Source organism: Ictalurus punctatus, chromosome 7 (genome assembly GCF_001660625.3).
Source record: "Ictalurus punctatus breed USDA103 chromosome 7, Coco_2.0, whole genome shotgun sequence".
NCBI lineage: Eukaryota > Metazoa > Chordata > Actinopteri > Siluriformes > Ictaluridae > Ictalurus > Ictalurus punctatus.
In genome coordinates this window covers 25,985,694-26,012,054 of record NC_030422.2, presented here as the reverse complement: position 1 = coordinate 26,012,054, position 26,361 = coordinate 25,985,694, and the positions used below count along the sequence as shown (strand labels likewise).

General features: G+C 38.9%; 1 protein-coding gene and 1 long non-coding RNA gene across 2 annotated transcripts; one reads left to right on the top strand and one right to left on the bottom strand.

The window, feature by feature from the left end:
- Positions 1-1,605: 1,605 nt before the first annotated feature.
- capn1 (calpain 1) lies at positions 1,606-25,873 on the bottom strand. Its single transcript, NM_001329270.1, is given in 22 exon segments — positions 1,606-2,834; positions 3,125-3,183; positions 3,319-3,435; positions 3,659-3,737; positions 4,016-4,084; positions 5,381-5,445; positions 5,590-5,647; positions 6,223-6,288; positions 6,548-6,587; positions 7,034-7,245; positions 7,432-7,443; positions 7,537-7,697; positions 7,810-7,970; positions 8,370-8,444; positions 8,527-8,612; positions 9,152-9,235; positions 9,600-9,768; positions 10,808-10,941; positions 15,491-15,609; positions 17,011-17,080; positions 19,370-19,794; positions 25,753-25,873. Coding segments are annotated over 21 exon segments (2,115 nt in total). The 5' UTR covers positions 19,622-19,794; positions 25,753-25,873; the 3' UTR covers positions 1,606-2,807.
- Positions 23,183-25,754, top strand: LOC128633025 (uncharacterized). Its single transcript, XR_008396714.1, has 3 exons — positions 23,183-24,681; positions 25,113-25,175; positions 25,499-25,754. It is a non-coding gene; the product is annotated as an uncharacterized LOC128633025 (long non-coding RNA).
- Positions 25,874-26,361: the final 488 nt, after the last annotated feature.

Genomic DNA, 26,361 nt, shown 5'->3' with positions numbered 1-26,361 from the left:
CCCATTCAATCCATCTTTCAAATCCAAACTATCCATCTATCAAATCCATACAACTGTAAGGCTGGTGCCAAGATGTCTGAACCTGGAGAAACCTGCTCTCTGAGGACAAAGGACTCTTACAAAAATTAACATTTGAACTCTCTTCCCCAGAATTAGTATCTTCATCCGAGATAAAATCACACTGAGTGGAGACTGGAGGATCACACCTCATTATTGTTCTTCTACATTGCTTCCTTCTCTCCCCCACCTCTACCTTCTCTCTCTGTGTCGAGATCACCTTGAACTCACCCAATGTCTATATACATTAGATAGTATGTTTAATGTGAATAAGGAGTTGACTATCATTCTCAGTGTGTCTGGAAAAATGGTCTCATTCTCTCAGCAGCAGTCCAAACCACAATTAAGATCTAGAAATGTAAAAAAATATATATTATATATAGCGCATGCCATTGAAGGCATACCTTCCCAGGGTCCCTCACATAAATCACCACCTGTATGTAAATAAGTACATGCCTCCAGAGACTTCGAAGATCCATTCAATCACAAATGCCAACTGACCCCCTGAGTAGTGGGCCCAGATTCCAATTATAATAACAAACAACACTATTTGGTGGACCTACAGAGTATCTGGGTATTTAGATCTGGCCAAAGATTCAGGGAATCTGTAGAGAGATCTTCTGCACAATTGTTGTGTGTAGTTTCATTGCCAGGTAAACCTTTCTAATTCTCTTGTTGGTGTTTTATTTGATGTTTTTATGTTATTGATCACTGCTTATTATCTTTTGAATTAGACTAAGAATTATTATTGGAATTACCTGGTTAATAAATTGTTACATTTGAATTTATTATGATCTACCCTCAAATGATTGTTTCTAGTAATTTTGTTAATTCAGATGTTGATAGATCACATAAAGGAAAGACAGTAACACGTAAGAAGCCTTCTGCCATGCCGTTGGATACCGTCGTTGGACCAGAGGATGGTTTTCCTTAAACAACCAATCCAATCATTCATCAAATCCAACCATCCATCCAACCCATCCATCCATCCATCTCTCCATATCTCTTGTATTTCCATGCTAATCATAAACCAACACACAACAACTGTATTTTAAAAATGTATTTATTGAAAAAAGACATTTCTGAATACATAAAATTCAGGTTTTGCCTTTTGACAAGAGCACAGACAACACAATACAGGCACCAGCTATAACAAAACAGAATTAACAGCATATCTGCATGGCTTTTATAAGATCGTGAATTTTGGCAATGAAATATGAATTCATCCATTTATTTTCTTCATGTTTATGTCTGCATCCACATTTAAGCATGCAGTCATTTCACCTTTTCACAGACACGCGTGTTGCATGAACATTCGATCAGTGACAGCTGGAACTGTCTGGAATAACTGCCATTCTTATCAAAAGTACTTAGTTTGTTGTTCCCTGCAGAAATCATACCATACACACTGCAGTAACATACACTTTTAGCCTATTGCAATGTATTTGCTTCTCCGGCAAGTGCATTTTTATTCAGCAGTTTTCAGGTATGGGATTGATTATTGATTTGTCTTTTTTTCTTTCTTTTTTTCTTTCTTTCTTTCTTTTTTTTTTTTTTTCTTTACACATTCCTGGCCAAAAACAAAACAACAAACAAACAAACAAACAAACAAAAACTTAATGGCACCCAAGTTCCCAGATAGTCCAGATTCCCAAGAATCACGGTTCATGCAGGTTTTGCGTTACATAGCCTAAAACTACAGACATCTATTATTTTATTTATATAAATCAAATGTTATATATTCAGACTGTTTTCAACAGCATGCACATACACACACAGACAATAAAAAACAATCACTTGATATTAACGCTCCCTTAAGTTACTTTACTTACTGCATTAGTTAACATGAACCAACCATTAACATCAGTAATAATAAACCATAAGTAATGTTAAAAAAAATAACTTAACTGAGTACACTTGCATTGAGTAATGTTTATTCAGACCCCAATTAAAAACAAATCCGGATAAATTAGCTAAATGTAATGTTGAAAATGTCCTGAAAGCTGGTCTCCAGGTGTAAATATCGGACCTTGCTTTTCAGCCACAGTTCTGAAAACTTGTTCATTAAGGTGCTGTTTATGTTGGTCACTGTGGAATTCATTTTACTCAGTGATAGTGTGATTATTAGTTAACAGAAGTTATTTATGGTGTAATAATGCTGAGGTTCCTGGTTTGTTCATGTTAAATAATGTCAATTACAGAGACCTTAAAGTCAAGCATCAGTAAAATCCTTGAAGATTCCTCATATACATCGTGATGCAGTCTGAACTGGAATTGATTGATAGATTAGGATTGAGAAGAAGTGATCCATTTGGCAGAGGAAGTAAAAACAGCCATATTTGACAACATAGAAAGGTTCAGAGTCCTATCTGTTACGAAAAGTATGATTGCCGACACATGGCTGGTCAGAGAGGATGTAAACACTACACTGTCAGGCATTTTTACAGGCCGAGATTGATGACTTTACATATACTGTGTTCTTCTCAGACTGTGGCTTACTGTTTTTGGCATATGGGTAAAGGTCACAAAGAACAGGAAGTGGCTTTTTATATGACTCAGTACAGCGTAAACCCTTTAAACACTCCTTAAACCAGTACACCTTTAAAAAGAGAGAGACAGGAGTAAAATACTGATTGAATACCATCACCTTGAGCAATAATAATAAACAATATGAAGAAGGCACTTCTGGACCAGACGGAGGGAGATGTGGGTCACAGTGCAAGCATCCAGGCATCCAGATGTCCGTCTGTTTACACAAACATAGTCAGTGATAGCCACTAAAAAGAGAAAAGGGAAAACTGATTAGTCATATACAGTGGTGCTTGAATTTTCTATACTTCTGCATAAATATGACTTAAAACAACATCAGATTTTCATAAAAGTAGTAAAAGACAAATTATGATGTTTTTCTTTAATTAATGTTGACAAATTGTGGCGGTATAAGAGAAATTAACCACTTCAGGATGTGCTGTGATAGGAAATCCATTATGTTTTATTCATTACATAATACACTACAGTCAGGAGAAATGTATTAATCTCCTGATTAGGAGAAAGTTGAGGATCAAACCTGGTTGAAGTCTAGGGAGATGATTCCATCAGTGTCGGTGTCTAAAGTGTAAAATGTCTCTGCAGAAACAAAACAGCGGAATAAGAAAGTTACAGTGATGTTAGGTTTTGCAATCCTAGAGTCTAATCACACTGAATACAGAGTTTTAAGGATCAAATCGAATCGCGTGTCAATTGTGTGCACTGGTCACTCACTGAACATGGTCTCCAGACGCACTAGACAGCAGACGAAGTTGTCAAAGTCAACGGTCAGGTCCTGCTCTGCGTAGCGCAGAATAATCAGCTGGAATATATGGTTGTTCAGCTTGATGCCTGGTGGGAAAAAAGGGAAACAATATTTAAAATGTAAACCTGGATACACATGCACACTAGAGGAAACTGACCACAGAGAGGTACGAATAAACAGTAAGTATTATATGTTGCATTGATTCAAGGTCCTGGAACATGTGCTTTTCTCTAGAGAGGCACAATTCCTAGCCTCAGCCCTGGATGGACTGCTGTACAGGTAGATGTCCTGATAAATGAATGGACTCACCTGCTGATTCGAGGGCCATACGCAGTTCATATGAGCTCATTGTGCCAGACTTGTCCACATCAAACTTCCTGAACACTTCCTGAGCAAGGAGAAGAGATAAACCAATTCTTAAATGTATAATTCAATAACCCCTGTATTCCAATCACAAGTCAAATGCCTGGACAAGAAGTAAAGTGTTTGTCATGTAGCCCAAATAACATTTATTTACTGTTATTTGCATCAATAGATTTCTGGAAGATGTTATATTGATCAAATGCGCTAACTAGCAACATGCATGTTACATGTTCTAACATATTGCATATTAATTGTCTCTTTTGTAGAAATATTTAAGTAGGTGATGAATTTAAGCAGACTCACCAGATACTGTTTGATTTTCTCCCACAGCACGTGGAACTCTGTGAGACCCAGCTTACCACTGCCATCTACCTGAACATGTCTGTTACAGAGAATAACATGTGGGAAGGGAGACACGGACATGCCGTGCAGACAGATGGTGAAGAAACAGAATCCAGACTGAGAGGCATTCAAGAGAGGATGGACAATAAATGGACAGACTCAAATAAGCATATGCTACTACTACAGCTACATTTCATTTATGGCATTTGGCAGACGCCCTTATCCATAGAGACTTACATTTTATCTCATTTATACAACTGAGCAGTTGAGGGTTAAGGGCCTTGCTCAGGGGCCCAGCAGTGGCAGCTTGGCGGTACAGGGATATCTTATGATCTTATGAGCAGTAGGTCAACGTTTTAACCACTGAGCAGCAGCTGCTGCCGCCTACTACTACTACTGCCACTACTACTACCACTACTACCACTATCACTACTATTACTAATACTACTGTCACTACTACTACTACTAATACTACTGTCACTACTACTATCACTACTACTGTCACTACTATTACAACCATTACTACTACAAATACTACTGTCACTACTACTATCACTACTACTGTCACTACTATTACAACCATTACTACTACAAATACTACTGTCACTACTATCACTACTACTAACACTACTGTCAATACTATTACAACCATCACTACTACTACTATTACAACCATCACTACTACTAATACTACTGTCACTACTATTACAACCATCACTACTACTACTACTACTACTACTACTACTGTCACTACTACTAACAATACTGTCAATACTATTACAACCATCACTACTACTAATACTACTGTCACTACTATTACAACCATCACTACTACTACTACTATAACAACCATCACTACTACTAATACTACTGTCACTACTATTACAACCATCACTACTACTACTACTACTACTACTACTACTGTCACTACTACTAACAATACTGTCAATACTATTACAACCATCACTACTACTAATACTACTGTCACTACTACTATCACTACTATGAACACTACTGTCACTACTATTACAACCATCACTACTACTAATACTACTGTCACTACTACTAATACTACTAATATCACTACTACTATCACCACCACCACCAACAACAACAACATCTAATAAAAAATCATGGGCTCAAACAAACAAAATTTTACATTTATATAGCATGTAGACAGAAAGAAGGAAGAAGGAAGGAAAGAAAGAAAAACAAAACAAATGGAAATAACGACAGAATAAACAAAAAGAAAATGGAAAAAAATGACAATAAACAAACAGAAGAAAGAATTAATGCTCCGTGTGAGAAGCGCTGAGGTAAGGATACGTCCATGAGGTTGATCATACTGCGGCACGCCTCCTGGGTAAAGCCGTCTGTCTTCAGATCCTTATCTATGAGAAAGAAGGAGAGTTTACATTTATGCACAACACACAGTAACTTTATTAGTATCAGATATTCAGCTTAAATGTTCTACATATGTATGAAATGAATTCTGTTTTAAAGAAAGATTCGCTGATCATGTTTTAAAGACTCACGCTTGCTGATGATTCTGTTCAGAATGGTCTGGAGCTCTGTAACACTGATCTCCATGTCCTACAGAACACACACAATAAATATAGTGAAATAAGCATGTGAACTCATGATACTTTTTATCTTTTTTTTTTTTTTTTTTTCCAAATGTAGTGTGATAGCAATGCGTGAACATTTGAATATGGATAAGCGCTCCTGGCCCTACCTCAACATTCTTCTTTATTACACATAACTTCATTTATGGACTGTAATGTTATGGATTTCTTGTGAAAAATTGGTGAAAATTTCATGTGAATAGCCACATTGGAAATATATTCACTGAAAAAAATGTTGACGCATTACAATACTTATTTCCCCCACTGTATGCTGGGTTAAGGAAAGACTTCTATGAATTACAAGTTTCCTCTCTAGAAAGAATATACTCCATCTGAGAAAGCATATTGTGGTTAGTTACATTAACTGGCTACTTTTAACTAAGTTAGCCTGTTTTCTTTGCTAATGCCAGGTTGGACTAGCATTGATTCCAGTAGCTAACATAACATATTAAACAAAAGTATTGATGTACACATTTATATAATGAGCATAATTTCTGTATAGTTGAATTAGGTTCATAAAATAAATCTATACTGAGTTCTTACCGCTCCTGCCAGCTGTCTGAACAGACCCTTGAATCCAGCATCAATTTGGCTCTCAGCCAAATAATTCTGACAGAAAGAAGAAAGATGTACATAGACAAACAGTGCTAGTTAGCAACAAAATTCTTAACTTTTAAAAAAAAAACTTTTTTTAATGCCTGGTAAGATTCTTGAGAACAGATTTGAGGACACAAGATTACCGCTTCTGGAGTATTTTAGGAATAGGAAATTTTGTTTAGAAGCAGAGATTAGTATACAGTTTGTACATTATCCTTTATGTGAGTTAAGAAAGTTTGACATTTGGGCATCTGCATGTTTCCCAACTCACCACTTTGGGAAGATCAGCTTTGACTTCGTCATCCAATTCCCTAAAACAAGAGGAAATAAGTTGGGGTCAGTAATTGCTCAATCACTCTAAACGCATATACATGACAAAAACGGCAATGACTGACTTAAATTCTTTTACTGTGCATGGACAATAAAAGCTGTCTCTGTGAATCAGCTCACGGTTTAAATTTGTATAATAATCTGGATGATTCACTTGAAAGGACTTGTTTTCTAACCCTCTAGCCTACTAGATTCTCTACATGAACAAATGAATTGAATTTTTTTTATTTTTGTTAAATTCCTACCATTAACTGATTTGTCCTGAGTAAAAGCACACTTTACAGCTGGAAGTAATAAGCACTGACTCTTACAATAGTACAATACAATAAAATACAGAAGTGAAGATCATTAAAAGTCTACTGTATTATGTATTGGTCCTAAACACTATCCGAATTCTATCGTTCCTTCCCTCTTCCCCATCACTCACACAGAGTCAGCGGGTTTTTCAGAGAAGACACGCAGCACAAAGTTGGCTTCTTTCTGTGGCTCAAACGTGGACGGGACAATGATGTACTCTCCAACAGGTAGGCGGAGGCGTGAGCTGACCTCACGCAGGTTGATGAAGGTCTCAGAGCGAGCGCTGGAGCCGTGTGTGATGAAATAATCTCGCTTCAGGTGAACTGCTGGCTGACCTACAAACTACCAGAAATAGAGGACATATCTATGAACCTTTGTCTTGACAACTGTAAATGTGTTTACATACCTGATGTTCACCCACACACACAGTTATTTGTGTAGTTATTTCATAGAGTATAGTTGGAACTTTTCATATAGAAGCTAACACTCAAGTCAAAAATGAGAAAACCTCAGCAGCCACCATCATACCTCACTGGGAACCTGAAAGAGAGGGACGTGAGATAGTAAGAGACAATAAACTGAAGTGATATTAAACAGGTTCATTTGATGGAACGGTTTTCAAACAGCGCGCACCTCGTACACTGCGAAGCCGATGGTCTCCATATCTTTGCCCTCTTTGCGCTGTTTCCTGCGGTCTTTCTGCATCAGAGCCACCAGGAAGGTGCAGTCGTTCTTTCCTGCCGAATCCGGGATCTTCAGGTTGATCTTGAACTGAGGGTTGATCCAAAATGTAGCTGAGGATTGTGGGTAAATCGAAGGAGAAGGATTAAGACTCGGACAAGAAACTTGACAGTGGTGACTTTATCTTATTGTGCAGCTAACACGCGCGCACGCACGAACACACACCTGGGTAGTTCCTGCAGCCTCCAGCCGTGCTACCTCTCCTCCACTCGCCCTGGTAGAGTGATGTGCTCCACTTCTTTATCTGACTGGCTTCCAGAGCATCCGCTGTCAGGTTACAGATCTCCAACCTACTGTACTCTCGCAGGAAGTCCTGGAACGACATCCTGAGCGAGCGAGAGAGAGAGAGAGAGAGAGAGAGAGAGAGAGAGAGAGAGAGAGAGAGAGAGAGAGAGAGAGAGACACAGAGAGATAGAACATAGAGATGGAGAAAGAGGATAGAGAGAGAAGAGGAAGTAGAAAGAGGGTGAGTGAGAGAAGAGAGACATGAAATAGAAATGAAGACAGAAATAGGGAGAGGGAAAGTGAGAAGATAGATAGACAGACAGACAGACACAGACAGACAGACAGAAAAGAGAAATTGAGAGAAAGTGAGAGACAAAACAGAAACAGAGAGAGAGAAGGAGAAAAGAGAGGGAAAGAGAGGTCAGTAATGATGCATTGAAATTAGTAATAAAGCAAAACTTCATAAATCATCACATAAACACACACACACACACACTTACCAGAACTCTCCGTCCTCGCTGCGGTTATTCAGTTTGCTCCTGGTGGACGGGTCCACACTGTCCCACTCTCTAGCACTGAAAACAGCACAGCAGTATGAGCAGCGTCATATCATCAGTGTTCCGTATTATGTTCTGCTTAAAGACTTCTCCTTCTTACTTATCGCTCCAAGCTCCAGTCCACTCCACCTCTCCCCAGGGGTTTCTGATGCGAACCAGCTTGGTGGGGGTTCCTCTGAAATTCACCTAACACACACATTTTATTGTGTATACAGCAGTATAGAAATACAGACCAACAGCACTAACGTCATATATCTATACTAGTTTAGCACAGTGTACGGGCAGACATGTTTGAGTGTGTGTGTGTGTGATTGAACACTGCCAATGCAGCTAAAATCCAATTCTAAAGGTTGATTGGGCTCAAATTGTTTGTGTTTTTTTCCCCAAAATGCCTTTGAAAGAGAAACAAAATGTAGACAGACTAACACACATTATCTAATCGAATTACACAGAAGCACAAATGACCATTCTAAGTTTAGTGGGTTTTTTTTGGTTTGAACGATGGGGTTAAAGCTTTCTGCTGGAATTCGGAGAAAAGACAGCATGAACCCAGTAGAGCGTTATAGACTTGAAATACTTCCGAAAGCAGCTGTCTTTGTATCATTCTTATCATACCACTGACAAAACCTTGTGAGTTAATGCATTGCGCAACCCAAACATAGCTATTTATAGATAATATTTCAGTCCTCACGTCTAATGTCACGACCAGCTGTCACTTAACTCACCTCTTCCACTCCTGTCACAGAGTAGGCGTGGCCTTTAACCAGTTTCTTGAAGGTGACGGCCTCCATGTCACGAGTATTGCTGATCTACAGGCAACAAATAAAACAAGACAGAAATAGCTGATTACAGAGTTCTGATATTTGTTACTAGTCACTGAATACAGGGACCTACTCATCAAATCAGGGAAGACAAATATATTTTAAAGAAATGACAATTCAGTACTTCTTATGTGTATTGGACTGATTGGACTTTAAATCTATGTGATTTTGGTCCGGTATAAGACCCATGTTTCTTTTAAAATGAATCACGTCTGATGGGAGATTAAAGAAAAAACCCCGAAGTGTGCAGAGTGTTGCACGTCCAGGACCCAAGTCGTCAGTCCTGTTCTGAAAATATATATTTTTTTAAATATAAATGGGTGGAGAATGTGTGCAAGTATGTGATGCTGACATCTATGGAGCAGCCCAGCAGAGATCCTCTCTCCACGGCCCTCTTTATGATGGTGTAAAGATCAGCGGGAGGTTTGCTCAGCTCGTACATCTCCGTCACACCACCCGTGAAGTCCTCAAAGCCTTCTGACGTACTGCCGCCTGACAAGGCCTCATAGCAGCCGTTCAGCCTGACATACACACACACCATATAGACCACTTAATCACTATTAGCGCCACAGACAAAATATAATACTAAGCATGACAATTAAATAAGGAACAATTTTCTTTGTATAGCTCTTTTAACAAGATACACGGTCACAAAGCAGCTTTAAGCTACACTGAGCAAACCAGAGGTGACCACGATGAAAGAATACCTGAAAGTACACTTAAGAGGAACCAGACTCAAAACCGGAACCTATTATACAGGTATAAGAGAGAGTCTTGGGTGTAAAGTGTTTTTGAGGAAGTGCAAACCTTTCAGCTCCGTTTTATTAACCTCAATGTGAAGGAAAACAGTTAAACTTATAGATAAAAACTAAAAGAAAGTGATAGTATCACTGTAAATCTCTGTTTATAAATGCTATGTGCTTCAAGTACCTACTTAGACCGAGCAATCCATTTCCATTTAGACCCAGATTGCTTCCAATAAAACAAAGACTCAAAATTTTTTCAACTGACCTAAATCTACTCTTTCCAGAGTTTTTAAACTGATCCCATTGCCTGAACCAGAGCAGTGTGGGGGCCTGTTTTTAAATTCACGCTTTCTGCTCGTGAACTTGGCCCAGGTTTAAAAAAAACAATGAAAACAAGTCATTTAAACCCTGTTATGTATAAGGAATGAATAAAACTTGTAAGAACAAGCCAACGTAGTTTTTTTCTTTAAAAAAAAAAGAAAAAAAGAAAAAGAAGAAGAAACTGGTCATTAGTAAGTAGCCGTCACAATGGCTTTATGTTCAACCTGGTTGTCCTGTATTAATCGTGTCTAACTGCTCCCACATGCATGAGAATAAAAACGTCATGTCCCACAGAATCCTGCTGCACAATTGCCTAAACTCACATCGTGGTTACTTTTTTTTTTGATGTTCCAGGACATGATTCCCAGCTCAACCTGAAAATCTGTAAATGTCAACACACTTAGCCAGTTTCGGAGTGTATGTCTAGGAAACGTTTGGTATCGCGGTCTACGATTTTTTATTTATTTTTTGGTGTGTGTGCTCCTTGTCGTACTTGGCGTAGGCCTTTTCCACCAGAGCGCTCCAGAACTCGCCGCCCTCCGCCGAGTGCACGAACAGCAGCTTCCCGTCTTTAAACGGCAGCCTGTCGTCAATCACCACATCAACCCACTCACCAAACTGCCAGAACTACGAAAAGAGAGAGAGAGTGTATGAGAGAGACAAAACAGAGAAGCAAGGAGACAACAACCACCAGGTGGCAGAATGTCAGTCATTTGTGAAGTTGCATGCGCAAGCACACACACACCCACACCCACACCCACATTTGCATTCTGACCAAACCAGCACTCTTACGAATGTCAATTAACTTTTCAAGTACCATCGCCGAGGGGCAGATCACTCAAACAGGAGACAATTCAGAGCAGAATTTAAACCGGCATTAGAGCACGCTGAAGCTAGCGGACTATGTGAAGTGTGTGAGGGGTCATTTCGCTTGCTCTGAGACAATGATTGCACCTCACTGTCAGCAAGAGAAGCAGGAGACACAAATAATCCGATACTGATCTCATAATAAAATCCTACGATCATGTCGTCTCTGAGCAGCTGTACTGATCTCTCTCAGCAGGACATCTGTGTAGAGTTACACTGTGTCTCTGGAAAGCTTCATTCTGACTCTCACGCCTCGCTGTACTCTTCCCACTCACATGCCAAGTCATTAAATCCTTTCTGCTCCAGTGCATGCTACTAAGCGTTGCATAGTCGTTTTATTCCATGATGTTACGCTGGGAGTTTATAACGGCATCTAAACTCTGACCTTTGGTGTACAATAATAAATTTTATCATCATCATGTGTGTTTTTCATACTATATTACCTCCGCAACAGGGTTTTTATACTGATAGTACACCTAGTGAGCCTAGTGAGACTTTAAAGCGCTTCTGTAAGTCCCTCTGGATAAGGCCATCTGCCAAATGCTATAAACGTAAATGATTTACTAATCAAATAAAATTATTTGATTTTAATAATAATCAAATAATAACACCCCCCCCCCCCCCCCCCCCATTTCACTGTTTGAAACGTATATAACTTTAGCACTACATGAAACATAATCCATGACAAAATCTCCATGTTGGATACTAACAAAGGTGTGTGGTGTGTAAGGAACAAAACACTCGAGGGCGCGATGTTCTAGTGTGACGACGCCCAATGTGAAGCGGAGCTGTTCCACTCGAAGCATGTATTGACATGCTTTCACCAGCGATTACAACAATTTGTTAGAGATTACAATTGTTTATTTATTGATCGATGAGCGACGGGTATGACTTTTTAAAATTTTATAATTACATGGGGCGTAATCTTGGGGAATGTCCGTGAAACAAGTTTGATCCTGTTATGACTTGTGTTACTATATGGCAACTACAAATAGTCGTTCCACTACTTGCTTCTCTCTTTAAGTTAATAATACACCAAAAAGAAGAAAAAAAAGAAACAAAACAAAAGCATTGTGGTCTCATTACAGAGAAACTGCAAAACGCAAACAAGTCCTGAAGTGATCCACCCTGAAGCCTTTCTCGGTGCCGGAAAGTCTAAAATGACACCTTTACCTCTGACACTTTTTTCTCACAATATTTGCACTTCGAGTGGAAGTTGCAACTTGCAATTTCAATTCGTCAACTTGGGGTACATCAATATGTCCTCCTTATCTGGATATAAATTAGCCTAGACTAGTTTTTCTTTTTTGTAGGCCTGTTTCAATTCACGACATACCACAGTTCCATTATCGCATGCTGTTGCCATATGGCGACAAGTACATTTTACCAGAATACTCAAAATATATCAACTTCTTTAAATGACAAAGAATAAATGTTAACGTATATCAGATAGTGTTTACATTTTTTTCTTAATATTGAAATAAATATTGAAAAATGTATCCAATGATGAGAGCCCTCTGATGATGACTTATTATACAGTGTCAAATAATTATACTTTTATTAACATCCACAAAAATAAAGTTATTTAATACGGACATTGAAGGAAAAAATATATATATTCTGCAGCACTCCACCCTATTACTTGTCAACTTTAAGATCTCAACGTAACAAAGCTGTGTCATTCATTGTCCTCCTAAAGCAGCACCAGGCTTATGAAATACAAGATGGTGTCACACCCAGTATGAACCAACAGCACACTGGAGGAGGTCAGACTGCACTGAGCAGATACTAATGCTGTAAGTGGCTTGGTGGCAGGCTGGATTAGGGATTAGGGACAGGAAACTATTTTCTTCTGTGTGTTTTTAGTCTCGATACACACACTAGGAGATAATAACATCACCATACGCTCAGTAAATTGTTTACCATTATACCACAGTGATGCTGAATTCTCTAATGTGATTGGTCAGAAGGTGTTGATAAATTTTCTATAATAGAGGCTTTGACACTAGTTGCAGCTGCAAGGCTTATATTAAATGTGCTTGATCTAATACATTACAGTTTCTATATACAAACACAAATGTGTAATTGTTGATATGGTGAAGTTTTCTGTGAGGAGGTGATTACTTGTCATTGTTGGAAGGAGTCTCCAGTGTCAGTGCTGTGCAACAGTCAGGGTAAAGCTGTAACTTGGTCTTCAGGACAGTGAACTTTGCAGTTTCTCACGCTTAAAATCTTATTTAACTTCAAGACAGAAAAAAATTGAGAACAACTATTTAGCTTTAACGAAAAGGAACTAACTTCACATTATTTTCTAATAACCGGCATATCGGACATGATGTTCTGTGACGTCACAAAATAAGCGAATACACAGCCATGTCCTAGAATACATACATTCTGAGAACGTCTTGGTTTTAAATGAGAAAATATCAACTGTGTGCTGTGCTAACAAATTGACGCCTTCAGCAAAATAGAAAATCAGACTCCAAAAAGCATTTCCAGTATATGGTTATTACTCTGCTCAATGCTGTACTGTTTTATGTTATCTACATGCTACACTGTTCTGTAGTCTGTATGCCTGCTGCTCTCCTTGTCCAGTTCTTCCCTCATCTCTTTTTTTTTTCCAGTAACATTCTTCCTGCATGACAAATAACACTATGTTTAACAAGCAGAATTAGTGTGCACAGTGACAGCATGAGTAAACGTAAACGAAGTAAGTCTCTTGTCAGTCAGAGCATAGACCTTATTTTAAGGCTAGTGCATCTAAGAGCGAGTCGATAGAGGTGGATTTTTTTACGCCTCTGGCTATGACATGGCAACTCTGAATGATCAAAGTAGCTGAATTTCAGCTGACTTGAGTAGAAACACTACATTCTCTTACTACTGTACTAATGCAAACACACACACACGCGCACACACACACACACACACACACACACACACACACACACACACACACAGCAGTAAAAACACCAAAGGCTGCACAACTGAAATAACTAGCTTTGTCCATGTTTTTTGTTTCTCAGCCTGTGTGAAACAGCCTGGAGGAGGACACACCCATTTACAGCTACTTACACACAGGTCAGTTTCACATGTACATGCATGAAGTGCACTGAATGGGTTAAGAGTGAAGCTCGAGCTTGTTCATATTGCTGAATAACTTTAATTACATTTTACATGATTATTCTCACATCAGTGCACGAGTTAAACCTGCTTTTCTGCCACAAAACTCTGATAATTATGTCCAAAATCAGCTACAAGTGACACACAGTCCAGGGCGAGTGCGCGGTTTAAACTCCCAACCTGTTACCCTAATGAATAATTCTATTCCAATCTATTCCACTTTCTAACCGTTCTTTTCTATTTTACTATATCGTATTGTGTTCTCTGCTCTCCATTCTACTTCCTGCAACCCCATTCTATTTCATTTGTATTCTATTCTGTTCCTTTTCATTCCATTTCAATCATTTATATTCTATTCCATTTCATTTTCATTCCACTCCATTCTTTTCGATTCTACTCTCGTTTCACAGTGTTTCATCTGTTCTATTCTCTATTCTATTCCTTTCTATCCATTCCATTTAATTCCCCTGGTTTCTGCTCAATTCCATTCTATTTCGTTCAATTCTATTCTAGTCCAGTTAGCTTTGTTCTTCCCTGTTCTATTCCAATACTTTCCATTCTATTCAATTTAATTCCATTCCATTCTAATCTACTCTATTTATCCTCTAAAAGTCCTTTTTATTCTCACCTATCCCAAACCATTCTATTTTCCAGTCCATTCATTTCTATTCCCATTCCATATTTTCTATTCTGTCCCCTTCCTTTCAATCCATTCCATTTAATTCCACTGTTGTCTATTCAATTCTATTTCTTTGCATTCTATTTCACTTTTACTAAGTTCCATTCTTTCCTATTCTATTCCACTATGCATTCAGTTCCATTTACTTCCACTGTATTCCATTCTTTTCTGTTCACCTGCTTATAAACTCCCATTCCACTCATTCTATGCTCCCTTCCATTCCATATTTCTATTCCCTTCCATTCCATATTATCTATTCTAGTCCATTCACTTCTATCCATTCCATTTAATTCTACCAGTTTCGGTTCAATTCCTTTCTATTTATATTCCATTTTATTCTCCCCCATCAAATACATTCTAATTTATCCCATTCATTTCTGATTCATTTTATTCTGTTCCATTCTACCCACATCATTGGCTTTAACATCTCTTAAGTAAAGTTTAGTCTATCTCTGTGTGTGTGTGTGTGTGTGTGTGTGTGTGTGTGTGTGTGTGTGTGTGTGTGTGTACCTGGAAGTGAAAGATACCAGCATAGCCCTCGCTGAAACTCTGTCCATGTGGAACCACACGGTGCAGCAGATTATCATTAAGAGTGAGAGATGCAATAGCAGCCAGCAGCCAACAATCACCTGCACCACACACACACACACACACACACACACACACACACACACACATTAATTCATTCAGAGTTGGTAAAATTGAAGAGTGTGTACTCTTCCGGTACTCCAATGCACCTAATTTTTGAATCTGCTCTATCAGAAAAGAGCTGGAATGGGATACCAAAGTGCTTACTTGGAAGAGTTATTATAATTATGGCCAGGTGCACTGTTTAACAAGATCCGTCATGCTTTTTTATGCTGTTTCAGACCAACATGATCCAAAAGAGCACTTGTAAACACAAGACAACGAAAATTACCGACTCATGTTTACTTTAAGGATTTTGTTACAGATGGTGCAAGTCTACACTGTATGTAATGTATTTAGTTCATATGAATAATCATTTAGGTGTAGTCCACTGAAACAGATCAACAGTGTGCCTGTCCATCTACTAATTAATGAATTCACTTTTCCAAGTGTCTTCTGCCTTTACTGTTTACATACCATGCTGTCTGAGCACTTTAACAAGGGATGAACTACTATGCTTCCAAATATAGACAGAGCAACTGGACATTTTGGACTGTGCAAAAATAGGATGTCCTGTGTAAATTTATCAATCAATATTCACCACCAAAATATGACAGTAATTATATCAAGGCTCATCAAAAGGGCTCAGCCAGCAAGAATCTGGGATGTAACCCAAGAAACAGAGGTGGTGATTTGGCTTGCAGTTAATACATTAAGTGCCAGGGTTATAAACAAGATGAGGCAGGTCTCCAGATGCAGAAACATTAATTACACCCAACCTCTTCGGTAATGAAACTGTTGTAGATGTAGGCACTTTAGTGTAGCTCCACAACATAATAAAGGAAACTGTGGAAAAAAGGCAGCCTTCTTTCCAAGGATGACAAATTAAAGGAAAATACGTTTGCTCAGTTATGTTGTAGAGGGCATTTATTTATTTTTGATGGTCTGTGTCCACTGGTTCCCTTAGAGGGAAGCGTCACAGCAAATCAATACAAAGTTCTTCGAACTGATCAACATTATCCTCCTTCCGTCCCTTTTAACAAGGTACGAGGAGTGCCGTTAATGTTCCTTTAATGATGAGGATGAAAGTGACGCAAGCCATAAGCTACGGCCTTCACAAGCATCAGCTTTCAACCCCACTGAACACCTACAAGGGATTTTGGAGCGATGAGTTAGATAACGTTTTTCACCACCATCATCAAAACACCAACTGAAGGAATATCTTTTGGAAGAACGAAGTTCGTCAGTACAGTTTCAGAGACTTGTTGAATTTGTGCCAAGTTGCATTGAAACTGTTTGGGATTGTGGTGGCCCAAAATCTTACTAAGACACTTAATTTCTTTTAAATTCACCTGACAGGACTTACATAATTCTGTCTGGCTGATCTACTGTAAAAGACTCACCCAGTGCTCCCTGACAGATATCTGTGCGTGTGGCTCCTTGCGTGATGAACTGGGGACGAGAGCAGATCTCCTGTAAACACACACACAATTCTATATGTTAACAAATGAGGACACAAGAGGAAACAAATGAGCACACAAAAGGAAAGAAAGTCATTGTGGTCAGCCATATTGTCGAGCAACACCAACACTAGCACAGCAGAAACACAGATTATCAATGTTGGTTTATGCTTCGTAAGAGGTGCTCATGAGAAACACCCAAAGTGCTGAAAATTTCCTCAAAATTGTTCATGTTATCTAGGTGTGTAATGCAATGCCACTATCTGTATCTGGCTTTAAACCCAAAGGGGTGTTAGCTAACCCAGAAGGTTTTCCCTTCTTTCTTTCTCCATACTTACTCTTACAGTTCATCAACCTCATCTACATTGGCGTTATATATTGGCCTTATTTACACCACCACAACCAAAGCTGAATGAGTCAAAGCGGAAATGCTGCACACACATCTTTATTTAGTCCTGCAAGCTTCATACCTGACCGCTCGCATATAACTTCATGAAAGAAAAAACCTCCCACTTGCATAGTTTTTTGTGTCCCATGGGATCCCAGTCATGATGCTCACCTCTATTCTCAACCAGATGTAAACCTTACTGTAAAGCTTCAAAAAAAAAAATAGTGCATCTCTTGTCTGTATCTGTTTTGAACACAATATCTGTTAATTCCAAATTTGGATACACTCCTGATCTCATCGGAGCTTCAGAATCAAATCATATCCCACCTCTTTCATACATCACTACTGGGGGAGAGAGTCAGCATATTTCTGTTTTGAGGAGTGGCGTAAGTAAACCTTCACCTCACCAAGTACTTTTATGACTTCCTTATATGTTTGAAAGCATTCGCCAGCCTTTCCTCACACACCCCTTACACATTTCCTTGGAATTGTACTGCAAAATCAAAACCTACTCTGAATGGCTCTATTATTGGCACTTGGCCAACTCTTAGTCCTGCTGCGGCAGCTCTGCTCTCAGAATGAGCCCACAAGTCATTTAGCTAAATCAGTACCAGAGCAGCACCGATTCCTTTTCCTTTCCCACAAATCACTTAGAGCTTGGCATGGACCATAACCCACACCCATACTCTGCCTTCTTTCTTTCCCACACTCATCCATAACAATAAGGCAGGTCTGACTGCTAACCGAGGCAGCTGTCATGCAGTAAGGTGCTGTAAAGTTCTTTGTCAAGGACTTAAGAAATCAGTCCATACGGAATTTTGCAGAGGTTTTGTGATTGTTGTGGCCAAAAGTGCTTGATTTTGCTGCGGCCTATGTGATTTGTGCTTTTTTTTGCAGGAAACTACTTGAATTAGTGAAATTGCAACTAAACTGAATTGTTTTGCATGGTCTATCACAGTAATGTTTGTTAGTAAATTAGACTTTTTTTTTTTTTTTAACACATATGAATCGAAGAGGGCTTTGGCTGAATATGCGTTGTGAAGATGTTAGATGATTGGCCAAAATCTGCTGTAACTTTGAAAAATTTTAAGCTCCTCCAATTAAAAGAAACCAGGACTGTATTTCAGTCTTGGACCACAGTACCAGGAACCTTTTATCTTCCTGCTCCAGTGTATGTACTTTCCTGCAAACCAGGAACTACAGCGGTAGAGCTTACAATCAAAGTTTTCCAAACCCAAGCATCACAGAAAAACTAACTTTCTTACACGTGATTTGGAGATACTGTGTTTACCTAACAAGAATATTTCTGTTTTTTCCACAGATGGTGAGTTAACATCATATTTGTGCAGCAAAACAAAACAGAACATGACTCCAATCTCAACCGCTTCCATGTTCGATGTGTTGTTGTATTTAAATGATTGCAGAGATCATCTGAAACTTGTGCGTTTCACCAGAGTGTTTGAGAACCAGTTAATTCCTTAAACAGTTCTATAACATTGGTGGAAATGTGTGCAATATATACAGTATACAGGGCAATCAAAGATGGCTTCTTGTTTTGAAAAAAAAAAATGCTGGCAAATACCGGTTGAATAAAGAAATGAAATCCCTTACGGGGTGAAGAAATCATTCATTTATGCACGTGGAAGCACCAATGTGCTGACGAAGAGAAAGAAATGGCAATATGAATTCCTCAGGGATGGAGGACTCTGAATAGCTATATTCTTTATTCTCTCTTTTTAAAAAAATTCTAATGTAGCACATTTGCTGCCTTAACAAAAAAAAGTTAGCAAGTCCTTTCGGCTATATGCTATGGTGCTTTATTCTCACAATGTATATAAAAACAATATAAGAGTTTGGCTAGCATCTTTATTTTCACTCAATTTGTTTAAGCAGAATGAGTATATAGTCCCTTACCGGTGGCCTCATCCAGCGTACACCACTCGTTTTGGAGGAGCGGGGTCCGAGCTCATTAAAGCCCAGAGAAGAGGCAGTGGCAGGGAAGTAGGAGTCCTCAAACAAGGTCCTGCTCTGGAGGCACTGCGCCCTAAGCATCTCGTAGTCCTGCCCCAAAAACTTGACAGCATTATAGTTCTGGCCCAAGCCTTCATTTCGGTCCCACTGACTGCGCAGCTTGGCTGCCACTCCCGTAGCGTAAATGGGCTCCATGACTGCCGCAGATCCGAGATGTCCAAAAAATTTACGTTAAGAGTTGACAACACAGTAGGCTGGGCAAGGTTAAGCCAATGAGGATCCGGATGGCCCAGTCACTGTTTTAGGGATTGAAGAGTGAAGGAAAGGGTTGAAGCTGGCTCATGTGGTGAAAAAGGTGAAGGCTGGTCCTGAAATAACAGACAAGAAAACATGAAACCAAGTTTAGATAGGGTGTCAAATCTGATCAATGTGACATTTCCTTGAACACTGATTTGACTTGCAACATAGTCAAATGATCAAATTTTAATAACGGCATGTCAATGTGGCTGTAAATGCTAAATTACATTTGAAATGTATTCCAAGTTTTAAAAAAGAAAAAAAAAAGCTTCTGATTAGTCAGTGACCTCAAATTCAGCTCTGTTTAAGCCAAACCCAATTAAATAATCAAATGCCACTTCAGTGTCAACCAAAGGGTCTGTGAACAAATATACACAGCATGTGCAATCTGCATAGATCTGTTTTCTTATACACTGGATACAAAATCACCTTCACCATGCAAAATAATCAGACAAGAGAGTGTTGCTGTTCCTCAAATTACTGCAAAAATACTAGTGTACCTATTTTTCAAACTCAGTCGCTAGACTGAAGTGTAATGCCTTAGTACAGTCATTTACATGCATATCATTTACATATATTAAGTTAAAAGACATTTTTATCCAAAACAAACTTAGCAGTGAGACAATACAGTCAAGAGCTGAACAGCTGGCAAGAGTCTCGCTTAAGGGTCCAACAGGTCCAACTCTCTGCTAGTCACTGTTGCTATATGAGCCACCTCAAACCCTCACATGTTAGATCATTAGCTTGGCTTGCCCGTGAAAAGTAGACGATTTGTCTGGGCTATTATTATTTTATCTTATTTTTAGAAATTGAGTGGTGGCTAGATAGGTTTGGTATTAATAAATACAGTGGCTTGCATAAGTATTTACCCCACTTGACCTTTTCCACATGTGATAGCTTTAAAACCTGGAACTGAAATACACTTAATTGGATTTATAGGTCATGAATCTACATAAAATAGGCCATCTGGTCCAACCAGTTGTCAACCAGTCACGTGATTAGTTGAATTGGAATCCACCTTCGGCAATTAAACTATCACATCTATGTCACATAAATAGAAAGACTCCAGTTCCTAGAAAGCCCAAGAGTTTGTTAGAGAACATACCTAACCAAACAGCATCAAAATCTCGAAGGAGCAATCAAAATAAATCCTGGAAAGGTATCAGTCAAGGAATGGTTACTGTAATTTCCCAAATTCTGAACACCTGCAGATCAGCACTGCATCAATTTTTGTGTCCAAAAGTCATACACCAGTTTAACAGAGGACTGGCCAGAGACACAACCAAGAGGACAAGAGTAAATCTCAACACAATGCTACCACCACTATGCTTTACTTCACAGCCTTTTTAATCCCATCCACTGACAAGTGAGTGAAAAAAACTCCCTACTGACTTTCAGAAACTATTTTTACTAAATATTTACAGTATATTTTTATATGCAACAAGTTCCAGTACTACACAAAACGGTCAAAGATGTGTTCTGATCTTTGGTCTGCACTATTTGAATAATTTTTTACTTTACAATTAGCTTTCACAGATAACAGATAAACTTTTTCCTTTTTTAACCAAAGCAGCAAGACTTCCATTGGATATGGAAAAACTGATGAACAAAAAAAGACCGGGCAGAACACCGGAGTTTTAGCTTGCTTGAGGTCATATATAATAATGTCTGCCGATATATACAATTTGTCTTAGCTTATACAAAGACCATCTGAGTGCTTGTTTAAAGGAAAGCACATTTTCCTAGCTGTCCCAGGCAACAAAACTTTGTGCAGTTTCACTACAGCCTGTCTCAACATGCACATACTGTACCCAGAAGCAAAAATACAGTTCTACAACACAGCAGTAAGTGTGTGAATACAGGTTATTGTTAATGAGTTCTTAATGTCAAGTAGTTGGCAATACCATTCAGTTGTCTTAAAAAGGCTCTGCATGGGAGCTGAAGGAGGGACTCAACAGGCTTGGAAAATGCTTTTTTGGAATTCAAGCCAAGCCTGTTTTCTTTCTTTTGTTATTCATTCCCTGATTCCTTGGCCCAGTTTGTACTGCCAAGACCTGAAATACTGATTGATTAGTCACTGTTCAAACTGCTGTGCTAAGCTGGGACTTCTCATAGACAATACCAAGCAGCTAAAGCAGCTGGGAGGGTGTGGTGTTCTCACATGGATAGCTGAATAGATGCCATGTCTGTGTGTGTGTGTGTGTGTGTGTGTGTGTGTGTGTGTGCGCGCTTGGAGTATACTGCAAAGATTATTTGCACAATGAATTTGCATCAGAAGCTAATAGCTGCCAACAACCGGAGATCTGAGTACTTTTTTCCATGAATGCAATTCATCCATGTTTGTACTCCTTAGTCTTAACTTTCCTACTCTCTCTCTCTCTCTCTCTCTCTCTCTCTCTTTTTTTCAGCTGGTCTTGCAGATATTTTTGTTACTCACTCTTATTGGCTGAAGACGAACAGCAGGTTTAGACCACAAGCCACAACTTCTCATTGCAGCAATCGCTGTCGTGCAACGCTCTAAACAGCAACATGTTTTAATCCTTTATAATGACTTCAGTGAGTCAGATCATTTGACTCAGCTCACTACTAAGAACTCCTTTGACTTCCAAATGGCTCATCAGTTATTTTGTCCAATATTGGACAAAACTTGTGATATTTTCACTAGTGACTATTTGTGTTTGGTTAACTGTGGCTGAAATTGTGATTTGAAATCTTTGCCTTCGAATTAAAAAAAATAACATTACGTTGCAGGAAAACAGGAAACCCCAGTTGGCTCATATATTTAAGTCGGCTATCAAAGTTTACTTAAAAGTGTTGTTCACAAATGACACCTCGCACCTCAACTCTACATTATAATCCATTCAGGTATGATATTTTCACTTATAAAACAGATGCAATCATCCTCCCAGGCCAGAATCTAAGCATTAACAACAACTTAAGAGGCTTTTTTTGCACCATATTGTGAGGACTGTGTAATGGCACAGTTATTATGGTAAATGGTCTGCACTTATATCGCGCTTTTTAACCTTAGCGGTTCTACAAAGCCCTTTATACTGTTTCTCATTCACCCATACACACTCTCACACACACTCTCACACTCTCACACACTCACACACTCACACTCTCACACTCTCACACTCTCACACACTCACACTCTCACACACTCACACACTCACACTCTCACACTCTCACACTCACACACTCTCACACTCACACACTCACACACTCACACACTCACACACTCACACACACTCACACACATACTCACACACATACTCACACACATACTCACACACATACTCACACACATACTCACACACATACTCACACTCACACACATACTCTCACACTCACTCACACACTCACTCACACACTCACTCACACACTCACTCACACACTCACTCACACACTCACTCACACACTCACTCACACACTCACTCACACACTCACTCACACACTCACTCACACACTCACACCAAAGACAGTAGAGCAAGGCACTAGCTTGCCATTGGGATCAACTTTGGGGTTCAGTGGCTTGCCCAAGGACACCTCGGCATGTGGAGTCATGTGGGCTGGGAATCGAACCACCAGCCCTACAATTAGTGGGCAACCCGTTCAATCCGCAGCCACCCATATTAGAGCGAGTTCATACACATTGCACAACCTCTGATATATATTCACACAAACGCGAACAAACATGCACACACACGGAGAGCAGTACAGGTTTTCATACAAGAGCTGAAAAAGCAAGAACTACTCACAGATGCATGGCTAATAAGCAACATGTGTAGCTGGCTAAATGATTCAGTCATCCCCTAAAATAGGCAGTCTATAGGCCTGATAACAGCTTCTTTATGATCTATCCAGGCAGCTGTGCCTTTAATTTACAATCTACTTAAAAAGTCATGCATTATTAGACATGATAAACAATGCAACATTAGATGATGACTAATTATAAAATAGACGGACACCGGTACACCAGCTCATGTCTCGGCTTGCATAACTGTTTTCAGCTTATAACAACTGGTGATCCAAAATTAAACACCCACACTACACATATTCACGTGTGCACATCCACATAAAAACAAATTCACATGCACAACACGTACAGATCACTGCATTAATACGATCGTATCGTACTTCCTGGATTCCATATATGTGAGTAAAGTTTACTTCTGGGTGTGGACTCTATGAAGCTGAGACTTCAGGCGATTATGTTGCTGCAGGCTTGCGTGCACTTGTAAGCCAAAGATGAAAAGACGAAACCTTTACCACTTCTCATACTGACATACACAAAATCCAGGAAATCACACTGATCAAATGAACTTCTGTTTTTTTCCCAGTGTAATAGTGGCTGACAGTCTGGACCAGATTCTTTATTTAGACAAAAGAGTGAACTTTTTATGAATTGGCATCAATCCCAGGTCTTAGGTTGGATCATAAGCAATTATATTCATTCTTTCAATCAATCTTATGAGGATCAGGAATCCCAGGAACACTGGGAATGAGGTGGGAGTACGCCCTGAATGGGACACCAGTCGACCAAAGGTCATCTCACACACACGTGCACGCACACTTCCAATGATTTTTTCTGTTATTTACCCTCTCTGTTTAATCAGCAAACTCATGACATGACTTATTAAAAAAATATTGACTGAACATGTAAAGACGAATGGATAAAAGTATACATTTCTTTTTTATCTTGGGTCTCAGGTGTCCCATCCGTTCAGCGCCCATGGCTCTAGTCAAAAGTGGGAACGTAGAGCACCAGTGCAAAACAAAACATAACTACCTTAAAACTATCTAAAATTAAGTCAAGTACTTTTTTTTTTTTTTATTGTCATTCCTCTGTATAACTTGTATAGATCATGTTAGAAAAACTTTCATTTCTCCAGGACCACGGTGCAACACAGCTCAGTACGCAAGTCTACATAAAGTGCACTACACAACAGTGTGAGGTGAGTGTATTGTTTACATAACAATAAATACACAGAACATGGGCTGTAAAAACTGTAAACTATTTTGTAGTGTAGCAACAATCATTAAGGCATTACATTGTCACTGGTGTCACTACTCAGCAATGTTAGTTGTTTATTCAGACCTTAGTAAACCAGAAATCTCATGTAGCTGGACCTTTACAAATTTTAGTTGAATACCCCTGTCCTAGAGAATAAAAACTTTCCAGGGTGAAGGTCTCAGTGTATAAATCTGCCATTAAAGAGGATGCCCCTGATGCTGGCATCAAGCCCGTAATGTTTCACATGCCTTAAAAACAAACTCTTGCAGGATCCTTTAGCAGTATAGGCTCAGTCTTGGGCATCAGCCGATACTGAGAAATGTACCAAAAACTGTTAACGTGTGCTCTAATAACTGATCTATATCTCTACAGAGTAAAGCTGAGCAGCCTGTGCCAAAAGCAGCAACACACCCTGACAAAAGCCCACACTTCCTGGTGAGGTGGAGAGAAGTAAACAAGTGAAATGTGGTCCAAAATGATCACTAGATGTAACTGAGGGTGACTGTGTAAATAATGACACATTAGTGTAACACGGGTATGTCTGAGGGTTCTTGCTTAAAAGGCAGTGTGGAGTGTGCAGAAGAGATAAGAAATATGACTGCTATTTTAAGGGCTTGTGTCAGGTCAAAATGTTTCCACTTCCTTAATAGTATTCCCTGATAAACTTAATAAGGGGCTGTTCATCAAACTGAGCACAGAAACCTAATCTAGATGGGTTGTTGTTGTTTGTTTGTTTGTTTGTTTGTTTGTTTTTTTAGACAGACTGTCCTGCAAAACATCTCAGCTGCTACAAGTGGCTAAAATGACATCTTATTATCTTGACTAAAAGGACGTATTGTCAAAACAGCAAGATGTCCATGCAACAAATAAATAAAGGCATTCCTCGGGCTACATAGTTTCTAACTTTTGAGTCAACACTGGATTGAAGAAGAAAAAAAAGAAAAAGAAAAAAAAAACCTAGCAACTGAGGAAGATAAACAAAAATAAAATAAAAATAGATACCAAAACTTACCCAAGCCTTTCTGCTTCACTTCCCTGAACAAAAGCGTTAGTAATAAAGAGTTTTAGGTTTTATAGTCCCATCCAGAGATTTCCACACCACCAACGTGAAGCCCTGCTGTCAGAACCGCCCTAACTCTGTGCGCATGCGCAGTCGAATCATTCCTACAAGCCAAAGTTGTTGCATCCTATTTTACTACTAAATAGTATTCCAACATAGATATATGCACTATTTTGAAATGCGTATTAGTATGAAAGCACTATGAAAGCGTTTTTGCAAACATTAATAGACTAGTATGTCATTTGCATGCATGTTTTTTTTCATGCAGTACAAACTGAGGTTAGTAACTAATGCGTGCCCTCTTACGGCTGTAGAAACCTGACTGCGAGTCTATGCGGGGTTTTATGGTAAACACGAAAGCATCTCTTCGTCTTGAGTCTGTTGACATCTAGACAAAAGTTTACATGCACACTTTATCGGTTATTTTACGTTACATCTTTTTCATAGTATAGAATGTTCCTTTTGTATTTTTCCCCTTTCCTCGAAAACAATATTTGTTTATGTAAATATACAAAACAATATTCGTTAAACTTAGCTTTATATTTTATAATAACTAGATTA